At 49.4% G+C, this 15,967-nt stretch overlaps 1 protein-coding gene across 3 annotated transcripts in view; it reads left to right on the top strand.

The window, feature by feature from the left end:
* LOC142301281 (ADP-ribosylation factor-like protein 3) overlaps positions 1-14,506 on the top strand; it is a 107,100-nt gene extending 92,594 nt beyond the window's left edge. For 2 of the 3 annotated variants that reach the window (XM_075342310.1, XM_075342308.1), the window contains one exon: positions 14,354-14,506. In XM_075342310.1, coding sequence (XP_075198425.1) covers positions 14,354-14,401 — 48 coding nt within the window. In that variant the 3' untranslated portion in view covers positions 14,402-14,506. Of the gene's footprint in view, positions 1-3,765; positions 3,832-14,353 lie in introns of those variants that run through there. The other variant, XM_075342309.1, reaches the window with a different exon arrangement.
* Positions 14,507-15,967: the final 1,461 nt, after the last annotated feature.

Genomic DNA, 15,967 nt, shown 5'->3' with positions numbered 1-15,967 from the left:
GCAAAGGAAGCTGTGCAAGTCAGGTTTTTATCCAAAAACCCAGAATAGCAGAGAAGATCCAGGCCAGGGTTTGACCTCTTTTCTGCTGCTCAGCAGTGCAAAAGGCACTGGCTAGGAGGAATATATCTTTCATCTACCACCATACCCTTTACTGCATCCCACAGGTCTCAACCAAGTCTTTTCTACATGTCGCGGCGGGGAGGAGGGTGTCAGCACACTACGCTCACCCCTTCTGCTCGGGTCCGGCGGCTGCTGCTCAGTGGTGGCTCGAGCGGTGGGCCGGATCCCGGGGGTTTCTCGAGCGGCACTCCTCGCCCGTGAGTGAAAGGGGGTTTGTTGGGTGTGGGGATGATTATTGTCCGTGACGCCACCCACGGTTGTGGTGATTTCACCACCGCTGCTCAATATGGGGATCCCGGGGATGGTGATGCGGAGCAGCCAGGTGTTGTGTTGCCCCTCCGTGGGTAGGGGTTGGTGATCCCGGGGCCCGGTGATGAGATGGGAAGGTGGGAGATGCAGGGCCTGGTGGGTGCAGGGACGCGGGGGCCGCGCTGTGCCTTGCGGCACTGTGGTACTCACTCAGCCTGAGACGTGGACACAGTTTTTAGTAAAACACTCGGCTGGATGGACGAGTACCCCCAGACGGCTGCGGTTGTTGTTTCTCCCCTGACCCAGTTTGATGGTGTAAGTCCTTTCTTCCACTGCCGTGCACCCTTCTCCTGCACTCCGGCTTCCAGCTGGCTCCCCGGATCCGTACCGGTGGGCCACTGCCCAGCCCCGGCTACCTTCGGTTCCACCAGCTGTCTCCCCGGATCCCTGCAGACGGCACTTAGCGTCTGCCGGACTCTCTCTCTGAGGCCCTAGGCTCCAACCTAGGCCCCTGGCTCCGTCTGCCTCTCTGCAGACCTTCACTCTTCCTCTCCTAGGACTAGACTGGGCTTGTTTCCTGCCTCAAGCCAGCTCACTCCTGGGTGGGCGTCTCCATCTCCTCACTCCGCCCACCTGGTGTATCAGCCCGAGGCAGAAAGCAGGTCACTTTGGGGATGTCTGCTGTGAACTGCTGGGGGTGGGGGTGTGTGTGTGTTGTTACCTGTGTCCCCTGGCTTGTCCAGGGCGACACACTACACGTTCCCAAAGTTGGTGCATTTTGGCGACTCACTTGGATATGTATACAGTTTTTTCTTTAACTCTACTCACAAGTGTTCAATTAGGTTGAGGTCTAGGGACTGTGGGGGACAATCCAGCATCTCTACTTCATTGTCATTGAATAATTTCTTCGCCAATCTCGACATAAGCTTTGGCTTGTTGTCCTGCTGGAACACTATGTTGTCTTTTTCACACCCATAGTGCTTGAGTGTACAAAGTAACTCGTCTTGTAAGATATTCACATATAGCTCAGCATTGAGACCACCATTGTTCCTAGTCAAGTAACCAACGCCTTACCAGGCTTCCTTCTTGACAGATCTTTCAATTTCTCCATCCTTTAACACCATTTTCCCTTGTTTCTTCCAGACCCATTTGCACCCATCAGAAACTAGTCTATTGTCTTTTGTCTCATCACTCAAAAATCACTCGTTTCCAATTGTCTTCTTATGACAATATTGAAGTCTAGGCTTCTTCACCTTTTTTGGGTCACCATCCACACTTGTGTAATGTGAATCGCATGGTGCTTGTATGGATATCTGTGATCTCAGTATTAGAAAGCATACGAGCCATCTCCCTGCCATGTTTGTCAAGCCAAAACTGATAGACCTTGTGATGAGCTGAGTTTTTTACTTCAATATTTTGCCTTGACGTCCACCTTTGGACTTTTGAATGGATAGACGGATTTCATTTCATATTCTTTCAACTGTCATGGCACTCACAGAATGCAGTTTGGCAAGTTTCTTGGCTAAGAGGCAACTATTGATGAACTGAATAATGCTGTTTCTCTTTTCTTGGGATATCTTCTTCATGGCTGCTCCTTGAATTTAACCAATGACCTTTCACTTGGAAATCAACATAAAATACTCAGCAATTAGGGAATGTGAAAACAGGTTATAATTTGTTGTATACAGGAGGAAAAAAAAATGTAAGCACTACAAGCAAAACAATAACAATGCAGTAACGTGACAAGAATCTGCATAACTAATCATATGCTAAATAGTTGCAAGTCACATTTATGTATGATATAGCCAAGATGATATTATATTTGTATATAAATAAAGATAGTCTTGTGACGCCCTGGACTAGCCAGGTAGTTACATACATCGGTCCGCTACCCCCAACATCGGTAGCGGAATCTAACCCGTCCGCCCTAGAGGTCCGGCCTGTGGGCGTTAACCGGAGACGGCCCGCACCGACTCCACTGCCGTGGAAGGTCCCGTCGGAGGTGCCCGTCTGTGAAGCGAAGCCGTCGGCCCCGGAAGTGGCCGCACCCATAGATAACCCGGCCCCGGCAGTCCGCCCGGCCGTGGAAGAACCGGCCGCTGCGGGCCCGAAGGCCCAACCGGTGAGGCCATCTGTCCCTGAACTCCCTGCCTCGGCTGAGGCTGCGCCGGGTCGTCGCTGCAGGGCATCACCTCAGGCCACGTCACCGCCGGACCCCCCAAAGAGCATGCTGGTTGTAGCCGGCGTGGGGGCAATCCAGCGGGGCCCAACCCGAGCGCAGGGGTATGCCAACGCCCCGTACTGGGACAAACAGTTGAACCCGTTGGGCCAGGAGATAGCCGCCAGGGAGCGGGAGAGAGCCGACGTGGTGGCCCGTACCATACGGGAGAAGGACCACCTACGGCACACCACCTTCCGGGTGCGGGGCCCGATCTACGAGGGCCAAGTCAGGAAGTTTGACCCGCGAAGGGGATTCGGCTTTATCTATGAACCGGGCCTGGAGGCCGAAGTGTTTGTGGCTCGCCGCGACGTGAACTTGCATCTCCCAACGGGCCATCCAGGTCGCGATCTGTTGCCAGGCGACCTGGTGACCTACACCCGACATTGCGGGGAGAGGGGCTGGTATGCCCTAGACGTGAAACAGAGGGAAAGCCGCGGTGAGCAGATGCGGCCCCAGCCCCCTCCCCCACCGTGCCGTCCGCATGTCGAGCTGGAGGAGATCCTCGATGAGTGTGACCTCAAGTAAACGCAGCGGCCCTCCGTTGCAGCCAAGTTGTCCCCGTTGGGACCCTCAGCACTTTGTTTTTCCGTTGAACGAATGACCACTAATCAAAACCGAAGTCTCAACTGATCAGCAACCAGTGATTATCCCGACCGTTGCCGGCAAGTTGTCCCCGGAGGGACTCTCTGTGTTTTACCACCCACATGAGAAACTGCTCATGAACATGGCCGAGATATAGCAGGCCTCCCACGAACTTGTGGGTTTGTAAATAATTTGTGGGCCGGTTTTCCGTTCTGTGCCGCCTTCGGAGAGGCAGATTGGAGGAAGGGCCCGCAGCAGAGGAGGCTGGGGCCCGGCCCCCACCAGGACCGGTGGCCATCCTGCGGGGGTCAGGGGTCCCCCTGGACGTGGGGTCCCCTGAAGTGACAGCCGGGTACGAGACACCGTACCCATTCCCGCTTAGGTAACCTGGACTGGGGTAAAGGGGTGCTGCCCGTTTCTTAGGGGCAGCACCAAGGTTTAGGTTATATGGGTGGGAGAGCGGATGACCACGAAGCCGTCCGTTTTAATAAAAATGTTTACTGTTTGAAACGTTAAAGTACCGAGCCTCCCGTAAGGGAAGATTTCTAAATATGCTTATGTTGAATGTTTACATGTTAATTTATCTTTTTCAGAAACAAAAATAAAACCGGTGATGGACGGGCAGCCCGCAGACGGTCTGCATTTTACCAAGGGGGAGTGTGACGCCCTGGACTAGCCAGGTAGTCACATACATACCAACATACACACCCCCCTACCCTAGACAGCAACAACAGTCAGACAAAAAACCCTTGTTGCCTCCCTCAAGAGGTTTGATGTCCACACCAGGTGGGGTGGAGCAAGGCGGTTGGCCCCACCCACCGAGGAGTTCACAGGCCTGGAGGCGGGAAAAGGCAGTCAGATCAGTTCAGGAGGTGAAAGTGAGAGGAGTGAAACGTCTGCGTGTGCCTGGGTAGGAGCCCAGGCACTGACAGCAAGGTTGGCAGATGGTGGTGGCCGTCTGCAGGAGTTGGTGGAACTCTGCAAAGCCGTAAGGACTGGGGTCAGGCGTTGGCCCGATGGTACCAAACCGGGGAGCGGAGTGAAGCTAAGCACACAGGCAGGGCCATCGGACTCCGACCAGGCTTGGAGCCGCCGTCAATAGTCAAATCCGAGTGTGACAGGAACCCCAGGGGTTTCCCAACAACCAAGTCCCAACAGAAGGCAACAGTCCACACCGTGAGGATATACAGCCACCACCACAGGCTAGAGATCCAAGGGCCAGCGCCTGTGGGCAAAACGGGCTCCTACGGCACCTATACGCCGGGGAGCGGGCTACCGGTGGGCAACCACAGGAGTCAGAACATTTCTAACAGGTGCAGGGAAAGACAGCCACCATCAGCCATCCGGGGAGAGCACAACAACACTGCAGCCGGCTGCAGGACCCGTCCATCCGGCCGTTTTGGTTTACCAGAGACTCTGTCATTGATTGTCTGAGTGAGTACACCAGTGCCGTCCGGCACTGCGCCGCGCTGTCCCTGCAATCCTGCACCCCAGCCATCCAGCCTCCCTGTCACACCACCGGGCCCCGGGATCACCAACCCCCTACCCACAGAGGGGACAACATCCTAGCTGCTCCCTACCATCTCTCCCGGGATCCCCGTTACCAGCAGCGGTGGTGCCATCATCACCACGTCCCGTGGGTGGCGTCACGAACAATCTCCCCAACCAAACTATCCCTTTTCACTCACGGGTGAGGAGCGCTGCTCGAGTCCCCGGGTCCGGCCCACCGCTCGAGCCACCGAGCAGTAGCAGCAGAAGCCCCGGACCCGAGCGTGGCGAGCGCGTCCCCGCCGCCCGCGACAGTGTCCCCGCCGCCCGCGACAGTCTCATGCTCAAAGATAAAGTGGATGGTGAGATATGAAGCCTGAAAGTCAAAGTTCAAAACATTGATACCCTTTTGCTTGTCACTGTATATATATGTATACCCCCAGGGTAAATGTTTTTAAGCCCTTTCACTTAGATGCATGGCTTTCCCAGTCTAGGGGTCCCACTCCTTTATAATCTCAAAAAATGGTTTTCTGAGGCCTTCCTCTATGTGTTGTCCAGGATGTATTGGAGTACCTCCTTCTAATTTTTTGGTAGCCCTTGCATATATTGCATCGGCTTTATTAGCATAGGATTCCCACTCTTAACACTAGAAGTCCCAGAGAGGGGTCATTTAACATTTCTACCATTGGAACCCTATGGAGCTCGAAATTTCTGGGACTTCTAGTGTTAATAATGTGAAAAATTCTGAGGCCTTCCTCTATGTATTTTTTATTGTTTATTGCAATCCCTCCTTTAAATTTTTGCTAGGCCTTGCACTTAGTGCATAGACTTTACCACTCTAGGAGTCCCACTCTTTAAAATTGACAAAAAAGTTACTTTGAGGCCCTTCTCTACATGTTTTTCCTTGTCTATTGCAATCTTTCCTTGACATTTTTGCTAGGCCTTGCACTTAGTGCATAGGCTTTACAACTGTAGGAGGTTCTCCTTTATGTGTCTTTATTTGTGCTTGCAATACCTCCTTTTAATAAATCCGGTGAATTTCGGTGAGAAATGATCAGTTTATCAAGGCTATGTTCACACGTTGCATTTTTTGCAGAATTTTTTCATGAGTTTTACGCAAATTAAAAGCTTAATTTTTCAGTAGCAGCCAAAGGTCGGAGATTTTATAAATCTAATGCATGATTGTTTTTTCTGTTCTTGAGTTTCTTGACTAAAATGGAAAACTGCTGCATTTTTAAAGAAGCAGTGTGTCTATTCTTTCAGAATGTTTGCAGCATTTTTTCAACATTGAAAGCAATAAGAAAGTGCAAAAATGCAGCAAAAACGCTACGAGTAAATATAGCTTAAGGGGTGAAGGAGGCAGGGGGGTTTCTTTTTTTAATATACCTGATATACAAGTCATTATATAGGAAAAAATGTTTCCTAACATTCTTTAGTGTAAAATCGATTTTATTTCAGTTTTGCATGTTTTGTTGTCACTCTGTTAAAGTCGAGAAAAAGGCTATGTGCGCACTAGGCCGTTTTACCCGCGGATTTACCCGCGGATTTGCTGCGGATATTTCTTGAGAAATGTCTGCAATCTTTGTGCAGACATTTCCCAGCATATCCTATGTGAAAAAAAAATAGCTGTGCACGCTGCTGATTTTTCTCAAGAAATTTCCTTGAGAAGATTTTCTTGAGAAAATTTCATGAGAAAATGAGCATGTCAATTCTTTTCCACAGGTACCTGCGGATTTCTGCAGTACAGCCTGCAAAATCCGCAGGGAACAACCTGTGGGAAAATTCGCGGCAAATCCGCATGCGGATTTACCGCGGATTTGGTGCGGATTTTTTCCGAAGGTCTGGAAATCTTCCACTCCCAGAAGTTTCTCAAGAAATTTTCTTGAGAAACTTCACATTTCTAGTGCGCACAAAGCCTTAGGGGTACTTTGCACGCTGCGACATTGCAAGCCGATGCTGCAATGCCGAGCGCAATAGTCCCCGCCCCCGTCGCAGCTGCGATATCCTTGTGATAGCTGCCGTAGCGAACATTATCGCTACGGCAGCTTCACATGGACTCACCTGCCCTGGGACGTCGCTCTGGCCGGCGACCCGCCTGCTTATTAAGGGGGCGGGTCGTACGGCGTCACTGCGACGTCACACGGCAGGCGGCCAATAGGAGCGGAGGGGCGGAGATGAACGGGATGTAAACATCCCGCCCACCTTCTTCCTTCCGCATATCCTACGGGAGCCGCGGTGACACCGGTAGGAGATGTTCCTCACTCCTGCGGCTTCATACACAGCGATGTGTGCTGCCGCAGGAACGAGGAACAACATCGTACCATCGCATCAGCGTAATTATGGATTACGCCGACGCTACACCATGATACGATTACGACGCTTTTGCGCTCGTTAATCGTATCATCTAGGCTTTACACACTACGATGTCGCCTGCGATGCCGAATGTGCGTCACTTTCAATTTGACCCCACCGACATCGCACCTGCGATGTCGTAGTGTGCAAAGCCCGCCTTAGGCCTAAAACACACTTCCGCAAAAAAACCGTGCGTGTGACACGGTACGTTTTTCGGGTCCGTGTTCCGTTTTTTTGGGGCGTTTCTCCGGTACGTATGACATCCGTGTGATGGCGTATGCGAGCCGTGTGTACGTGTAAAATGTCCGTGTTTGTGTGTAAAATGCCCGTGTATGTGTACGTGGAATGTCCGTGTGGAATGTCCGTTTGTGTGTTGCACAATGTCGTTGATACATGTCGGCTGACAGCATACAGAGTTGCGCGATGAGAATGAACTCGGGTGGACTTCACTGGGAAGGATTCACCGGTGACCGCTAATCCCCCGAGTGACTGAAGTGAGCAGCCCTCTCTCATACTTACCGCTCCCCGATTACCAGCGCGGCGAGGAAAGCTGTGCAGAGAATACGCGGCAACAATTACTTTGAATATGCCGGCCGCTCATTAATCAATCTCTTATTCCCTGCTTTCCCCACCCACAGACGCCTGTGATTGGTTGCAGTCAGACACGCCCCCCACGCTGAGTGACAGCTGTCTCACTGCACCCAATCACACCAGCCGGTGGGCGTGTCTATACTGTGCAGTAAAATAAATAAATAATTAAAAAAACTGGCGTGCGGTCCCCCCCCATTTTAATACCAGCCAGATAAAGCCATACGGCTGAAGGCTGGTATTCTCAGGATGGGGAGCCCCACGTTATGGGGAACTCCCCAGCCTAACAATATCAGTCAGCAGCCGCCCAGAATTGCCACATACATTATATGCGACAGTTCTGGGACTGTACCCGGCTCTTCCCGATTTGCCCTGGTGCGTTGGCAAATTGGGGTAATAAGGAGTTTTTGGCAGCCCATAGCTGCCAATAAGTCCTAGATTAATCATGTCAGGCGTCTCCCCGAGATACCTTCCATGATTAATCTGTAAGTGACAGTAAATAAACACACACACACCCGAAAAAATCCTTTATTAGAAATAAAAAACACAAAAATATACCCTGGTTCACCACTTTAATAAGCCCGAAAAAGCCCTCCATGGCCGGCATAATCCAGGATGCTCCAGCATCGCATCCAGCTCTGCTGCATGGAGGTGACCGCAGCTGAAGAAGACACCGCCGCTCCTATCACCTCCACGCAGCTAATGAAGGCAATAGCGCGATCAGCTGAGCTGTCCCTGAGGTTACTTGCGGCCAACGCTGAATACAGCTTATCGCGCTATTGCCTTCATTGTGCTTCAGAGCGTCGCTGCTGGCTGGGGGTTGGTCACTGGTTGCTGGTGACAGCTCACCAGCAACCCGTGTAGCAATGCTCCAGCGATCCCTGCCAGGTCAGGTTGCTGGTGGGATTGCTGGAGCGTCTGACTGTGTGACCTCTCACCAGCAACCTCCTAGCAACTTACCAGCGATCCTTATCAGGTTGTATCGTTGTTGGGATCGCTGGTAAGTTGTTTAGTGTGACGGTACCTTAAGTGTCTAGCAGATATAAACTTGGTGGATGCAGATGTCAGAGGTGTGTCACAGGTGTTAGTCCTGTGGCATCTGGCTATAGAAGGTCACAGTGTTTGGCTGCACAAATTTCCCCTGACCTTCAACTATTCCTGCTTGGTTTTCATCCCTTTCCCTTTAGGACCCTGTGGCCTTGTTCAGCCTGTTAGCTGCTGTTCATCAGTACTTCCCTTGTTTTTATATACTTTCACTTCCTATTACTTAGTGCTGGTGATATTTGATACATCGTTATCAAGTCTTTAGTGCAAGCAGGCGGCTTGCATACATCTGGAGAATCTTGGTGGTTGTTGCAGCTTCTTTCCCCGAGTAGTAATAGGCAAACTCGCAGATATCTGAGATCGGCGGGAATAACCGGAATTAAAAAAAATCAGCTCTGGCCCGGAATTGATCCCAGATAGCTGGCCAGATGCCGTTTCCCATATAATTTAATGGGGACCAGAATCTGGAGCTTAAAAATGGTGGTAGAAAGGATAGGTGGATTAGAGCAAGCACACTATACTTACCAAGTCTCCGGCGCAGCTGTAACTGCCTCAGGGCCACTCACTCTTCTTCTGGGGCCACTCATTATTGCTCATCCATATTCACTGCTTCTCCCCCCACCGGCAGTCTTGGCATCTGTTATTGTTTGCAGTCAGTGATATACCCAGCCTGTGTGACAGCGTCTGACTGCTTGCAATCACAAATCTTATTTGCGGGTCACTATCGTGCTATAAAAATAAAGAAAATAATTGGTATAAGGAGCCCCCACATTATGATACTCAGCACAGCTAAAGCATGAGGCTACAGGCTGCTACTCCAGCCATGCTCTTATCTTGGCTGTGTAGCAACGTAAGCGGAACTGCATGCGGCTTTTTTTATTTGAATACATAATTTTAAAAAAGAGTGTGCAGTCCCCCCCTAGTTTTGATATCCACCCATGGTAAAGCCCAACAGCTGGGGATCGGTATTCTCAGGCTGGGGATACCCATGCTTATTGCTCCTCCAGCCAAAAAATAGCAGACTGCAGCTGCACAGGATTGTAGCATCCATTAGCTGTAACAATTCCAAAACTTTACCTGGCTCTTCCCGATTGAACTGGTGTGGTGATAATCAGCGTAATAAGGGGTTAATGGCAGCCTACAGGTGCCACTAAGCCTTAGATTTGTAATGGAAAGTGTCTGAGACCCCTCATTACTAATCTGTATGTGAAAGTAAATTAACACAAACACCAAAAAAATCCTTTATTTGAAATAAAATACAAAAAAACACCCTTCTTCACCAATTTATTAACCCCAAAAACACCCAAGTCCACCGTAATCGACACAAAGTCCTACGAGGATTCCAGCTCTGCTACATTTGAAGGCACAATGCGTGGCTATAAAACAATGACCGCCTACTGTGAGTTTCAGGGAGAGACTAAAGCCTGCTTTACACCAGGCAATCTATCGGGCGATAGATCGTCGGGGTCACGGTTTTTGTGACGCACATCCGGCATCGCTGGCGATGCCGGCCTGTGTGACACCTCCTAGCGACGCAGTATCGCTCACAAATCGTGAGTCGGGTACTGCTCGTTAGGTTCCATAATATCGGTTACTTTAGTCGCCCATCGTTTCCGTGGTAGCACACGTCGCTCCGTGTGACACCACGGGAACGATGAGCAGCTCACCTGCCTCCTGCGGCCGCCGCCTCTATGTGGAAGGAAGGAGGTGGGCGGGATGTTTACATCCTGCTCATCTCCGCCCCTCCGCTCTGATTGGCCGGCGGCCGTGTGACGTCACTGTGACGCCGAACGTCCCTCCCACTCCAGGAAGTGGACGTTCGCCGCCCACAGCGAGGTCGCACGAGAGGTAAGTATGTGTGACGGGGTTTAATAACTTTGTGCGACACGGGCAGCGATTTGCCCGTGACGCAAAAAGGACGGGGGCGGGTACGATCGATTGTGAAATCGCACAATCGATCGTACCGTGTAAAGCAGGCTTAAGTCTCAGTGATGAGCAGTGACATCACTCAAGTTATTTGCAGTCACAGCTGGAGTTTCCCACGGTCCTTGACCTGTGATCCATAGTAACCTGACCCCAGGTGACCTCATTAAACTTAGTGAACTCACCTGCATCTCCGGGCAGAAAACTGCTGTTTTTTTGCCAAGAGATGCAGATTTGGTGCTGAAATTTTCATACCATATTCCTACACCTATTCTATATCTCCTGCCATAAAATTACATCACTACTGCATGCAGTTTTGATGCTGTTTTTGCCAGGAGGTGTAGATAGGGTGCATGAATATGGTGTAAGAATATAATCACCAAATTTGTATCTCGGCCCAAAAATGCAAAAGAACTGTTTTGATGCTGTTTTAGTGCAATTTTCTGCCAGGTGTTGCAAATTTCTTGCTGAAATATCTGCACCAGATTTCAGCACCAAATATGCACCTCCTAGCAGAAAAACACACCGGAACTGCGTGAAAACCGTTTCTTGCATTTTTAGACCAAGAGATGCAAATTTGGTGATGCCATTTTTACACCATATTGCTGCACCCAGTCTACACCTCCTGGCAAAAAATTGCATCATTACTGCATCATATTGCATGCTGTAGTGATGCATTTTTTTTTCTCAGGAGGTTTAGATTGGGTGATGGAATATGCTGTTGAAATTTCAGCACCAAATCTGAATCTCTTGGCAAAATGCAGTTTTCTGCCCGAAGATACAGGTTTGTGCCTTCAGATGTAGCAAAGCTCGAATCGAGGGACCTCGTGTAGATTACGTCAGACATGGTTGTTTTGGGGAAAGAGGTTTTTTTGTATTTTATTCAAATAAAGGATTTTTGGGATGTTTGTGTTTATTTACCTTCACTTTCAGATCAGTAATGGTGGGATTCATAGACACCTCCCATTACTAATCTAGGGCTTAGTGGCACCTGTGGGCTGTAATTAACTCCTTATTACCCCAATTGCCACCACACCAGGGCAATCGGGAAGAGCCAGGTAAACTGCCAGGACTGTCACATCTAATGGATACGACAATCCTGGGAGGCTGCAGGCTGCTATATTTAGGATGGAGAGAGCCCAATAAGCATGGCTCTCCTCAGCCTGAGAATATCAGCCCCCCGCTGTCTGTCATGGATGGGTATCAAAATTGGGGGGACTGCAGGCCATTTTTTAAAATGATTTATTTAAATAAAATTAAAAAAAAGCTGAATTCAGTTACTTTTATATTGATACACAGCCAAAATGAGTGCACGGCGGCTGGAGGCTGCAGCCTGTAGCCATATACTTTATCTGTGCTGGGTGGGCGGGGGAAGCAGTGAATATGGATTAGCAATAATGAGCGGCCCCAGAAGAAGAGTGAGCAGCCCTGAAGCAGTTACAGCTGTACCGGAGACTAGGTAAGTTTAGTGCGCTTGCTTAACTATTATTTTTCTTTTATTTTTTATTTTATTTCCAGAGTTGCCAGATTCAGATCATTATCCGGAGTTCCTTGCGAACTCCGGGACTGGGACCGGCACCCTGATGCTTTTGAAAATGCACAGATCTGGTCTTTTACAACCGGATCCGTCCATCACTATCCCTAAGTCAACTAGAGACACTGTTTGTTGTTTCCCCTTGTTTTTTATCCCTGTATGTCCTTTAACCCCTATTGGGGCTGATTAAGAGCTCAGACCATCCATTCCTTACTTAGGGCCCAGATCAGGGTCAGCCTAGATTCAGGTATCTGGCTCAGCGAATACTTGCAGAACCTAGGTCGGTGAAGGAAACCAGGGTCCAGCAGTCGGCTTGGTCAGGGCTTACCATCTCCCCCTTCCCTAGATACCATCTCCCCCTTTCCTCTTCACTGTTTGCTTGGTATTTCCCTATACCTAGCTTAACATTATCACAAGCTGCACATAAAGGAGAAAAAAAAACTGACACTCAGGGTTTTTTTCCTTTGGTTGTTGTGTAGGATCCCGTCACTTTTCTGGCTCAGCTTTTTCAGGGTCTGTTCCTGGAAGTAGCAAAGCTTAAGATAGCTGTACAGTAGCAGTGGTCGCAGACTCACAATTTTGTAGATTCTGCAGGTAGACAGGCCAACCCAAAGTCCAAGATTGATCTCCCTGACAGGTTTTCCTAGATCTAGTCCAGGTATCCGGCTTATCACGGAACCTATCTAGGGCAGTGAGAGAACTCAGGGCCCAATGGTAAGTTTGAAGATGGGTCACCATCTCCCTCTTCACTAGACACAGGGTTTCCCTTCCCTTTCACCGTTTGCGTCGTCCTTCCCCGTAACCTAGTGTGACATCAGACAACTTTATTCCAATGTGCATAGCTGTCTTTCTAAAGAATATGGAGGCCATTGTAATGGGTACAGATGCCGTTCTAATGAGTATGAAACAGATTACTCACAATTAAATGAATCACACGAGTCTTTTGGTAAACCAAGGTGCTGATGGCCGGCCGCCGTGGCCGGTTGTACTCTGGTCCCCCACCTGGGATGGTGGTCGTCGTCTTTTCCTCTGCACTAGTTCTGTTGTTTGTTTAGACTTCCCAATATGGAACACGGGAGTCCGCTCCCGGCTTTTTGTGTACTGAGGAGCCGTGCCCGCTGACACTGACCCGTGGGATCTATGGGCCCTGGAGGTTGCCCTATCCCTCTCTGTGGGTGGTTGTCTGCTTTTGGGACTTTGGTTGGGACAGGACCTATAATCCTGCCCTCAATCGGTTGACTAGCTAGGCCGTTGGTTCCGGTCCTGGCTTCAGGGTCTGAGTACCCCCTCTGTGCACGGTTTCTGGGTCGGGTGTCTGGTGTCGGTATCGGCGGGCTCCAACCCTTTCCAGATCCACCTTGGATCTCCGGCTGCCGTCTTCCCGTCGCCTGCCGACGGAGACCACCGTCTGCCACTTAGCCAAGGTACCAGGGCTCCAACCCTGGCACCGTTCAACTTGAACTTCTCCTCCGCTGGAGCTACACCTAGCCCCAGCCTCCACTCCTCTCAACTTGAACTACAGACTTCAAATGCTTGTTTTCCCGCCCGGGCTGTCTAGACCCCTAGGTGGGCGTTTCCTAACCGCCTGGTCCCGCCCACTGGTGTGCCTGTCTTGCCCTGAGGGGGGTGACTAGGGTTTCAGGTCGGCTGTATGTAACCCTGTGAGGGAAGGTGTTATGCAGTGGCCTAATGTGTGACTGCCTGATTTTGCCAGGGCGTCACATTTAGAGACCCTTCTAATGTGTACGGAGACCTTTCTAATGTGTACGGAGAACTTTCTAATTTGCATGAAGACTTCTCTAATGTGTATGGAGGCCTCTCTAATGTGTACGGAGACCTGTCTAATCTGTATGGAGGCCTTTATAATCTGTATGAAGGCCTTTCTAATGGATATGGAGGCTTTTCTAATACAGTATAAATGGAGAGGTCTCTGATGTGTACGGAGACCTCCATATTGTGCACGTAGGCCTCTATAATATGCATGAGGCTTTTCTAATGGGTATGGAGGCTTTTGCACACACTGAAGATTATCTAAACAGCAAATTGCTATGAATTGGTGCTGGTCCTGTGGGTATACTAGCTCTTTAGGATACTAAGCTGGTTGACAACCCATGGTGTGGAAATGAGAATATGACCATAGTGGGAATATCCATTTAAATTAGCAAACAGGAGATAATAGAAATCAATTAAGCAATTGTTACTAATGAATACAGTAAATACTAAAGTTCTATCATGTGTTCCTATGTTTTCAGGATGGAATGAACTGGATATGTAAAAACATCACTGCTAAGAAAAAATGAAATACCTGCGTCATAAAAGAAGAGATGATGAGAAATCAATGATTATATAAAGATACTATGTGAATACATGATGGTGTGTTTTCCATTGTCAGAAATTAATAAAATTGTGGCTACTGTCTCACTAAATATATTCTGTGCTCCCCATTTGTTAGTCTGCTTCATGTGTCCACATGCCAGTGCGGAAAACATGGTTTACCTCATTTCTTCTCAACCTGAGGAGCCGCCTCTGATGATGCATGTCTGTTTGTGTTTCAAGATAACTCAAGAAAATTTTGGACTGGACTACTACTAGGAATGATCGAATACCAAAATATCTGCTTCGACGAATATCCAACGAATAGGTCGCCACTATTCGCCTATTCACGAATATTCGACGCCCAATGTAAGTCTATGGGAAACTCGAATAATTTCACGTTGGACCGAATGGGAGCGAGAGAGAGAATGAGAGCGAGAACGGGAGCAGGAGAGAGAGCGGGAGCGGGAGCGAGAGCGAGCTCGAGAGCGGGGGTGAGCGAGCGAGAGAGAGAAAAAAAAATATTCATCCTCACTTTTGTGCAGACTCATGGGAGACATCAAAACACTCCAGGACCTGACGCTGATTAGCTGATGCGGTCACCTGACTGCATCATCTGATCACCAGGTGACCGCATCAGCTGATCACCGGCGGCCCCTGGAGCGATGGGACGGGAGACATGCACTTTTGCTGTGCAGCGTATGTGCGACAGCTTCTCTCTGCCTGTATATTCACTGCAAAGCGAAATTAAAAGTGAACAAAACAAAAAAAATAGCATACTTACTTCTGTGCAGACTCCCGGGAGACGTCCGATTGCTGCAGGACCTGCCGGTGATCAGTTGATGCGGTCACCTGATGGCATCACGTCATCACCAGGTGACCGAATCAGCTGATTACCGGCGGCTCCTGGAGTGATGGGACGGGAGTCTGCACAGAAGTGTGTAGGTTTTTTTTTCTACTAATGCATCAGCTGATTGTATAAACGGCTTTTATACAATCAGCTGATGTGTCATGTGATTCACGTCCTTGAACTTGACACATCATCTGATCGGTTTATCTTCCAGCAAACCGATCACATGATATTGGATCCGGATTGGACATCGTGGGACCCTCGACCCAGGAATACGGCAGAGGGGGTTCTTTATTTCAATAAAGATGCAGTCACTAATTGTGTTGTGTTTTATTTCTAATAAAAATATTTTTCTCTGACTTGTGTTTTTTTTTTATCTTTACTAGATATTCATGGTGGCCATGTCTAATATTGGCATCAGACCATGAATTTACAGGATTAGGGCCAGCTGATAGTACCCAACTGGCCCTAACCCCATTATTACCGAGCGAGCCACCCGGCACCATGGCCGTTGGAAGAGTTGGATACAGTGCCAGAAGATGGCGCTTCTATGAGCGCGCCATTTTCTGGGGCATCTGTGGATTGCAATTCGCAGCGAGGGGGGGGGGCAGAAAGCTTGGGCCACCCTGTACTGCGGACTCCAGTCCCCAGATGCCTAGTTGTACCTTGCTGGACAAAAAAATTGTGCGAAACCCACGTCTTT

Source organism: Anomaloglossus baeobatrachus, chromosome 4 (genome assembly GCF_048569485.1).
Source record: "Anomaloglossus baeobatrachus isolate aAnoBae1 chromosome 4, aAnoBae1.hap1, whole genome shotgun sequence".
In the NCBI taxonomy this organism is placed as follows: Eukaryota; Metazoa; Chordata; class Amphibia; order Anura; family Aromobatidae; genus Anomaloglossus; species Anomaloglossus baeobatrachus.
This window is presented reverse-complemented; position numbering and strand designations above follow the sequence as displayed.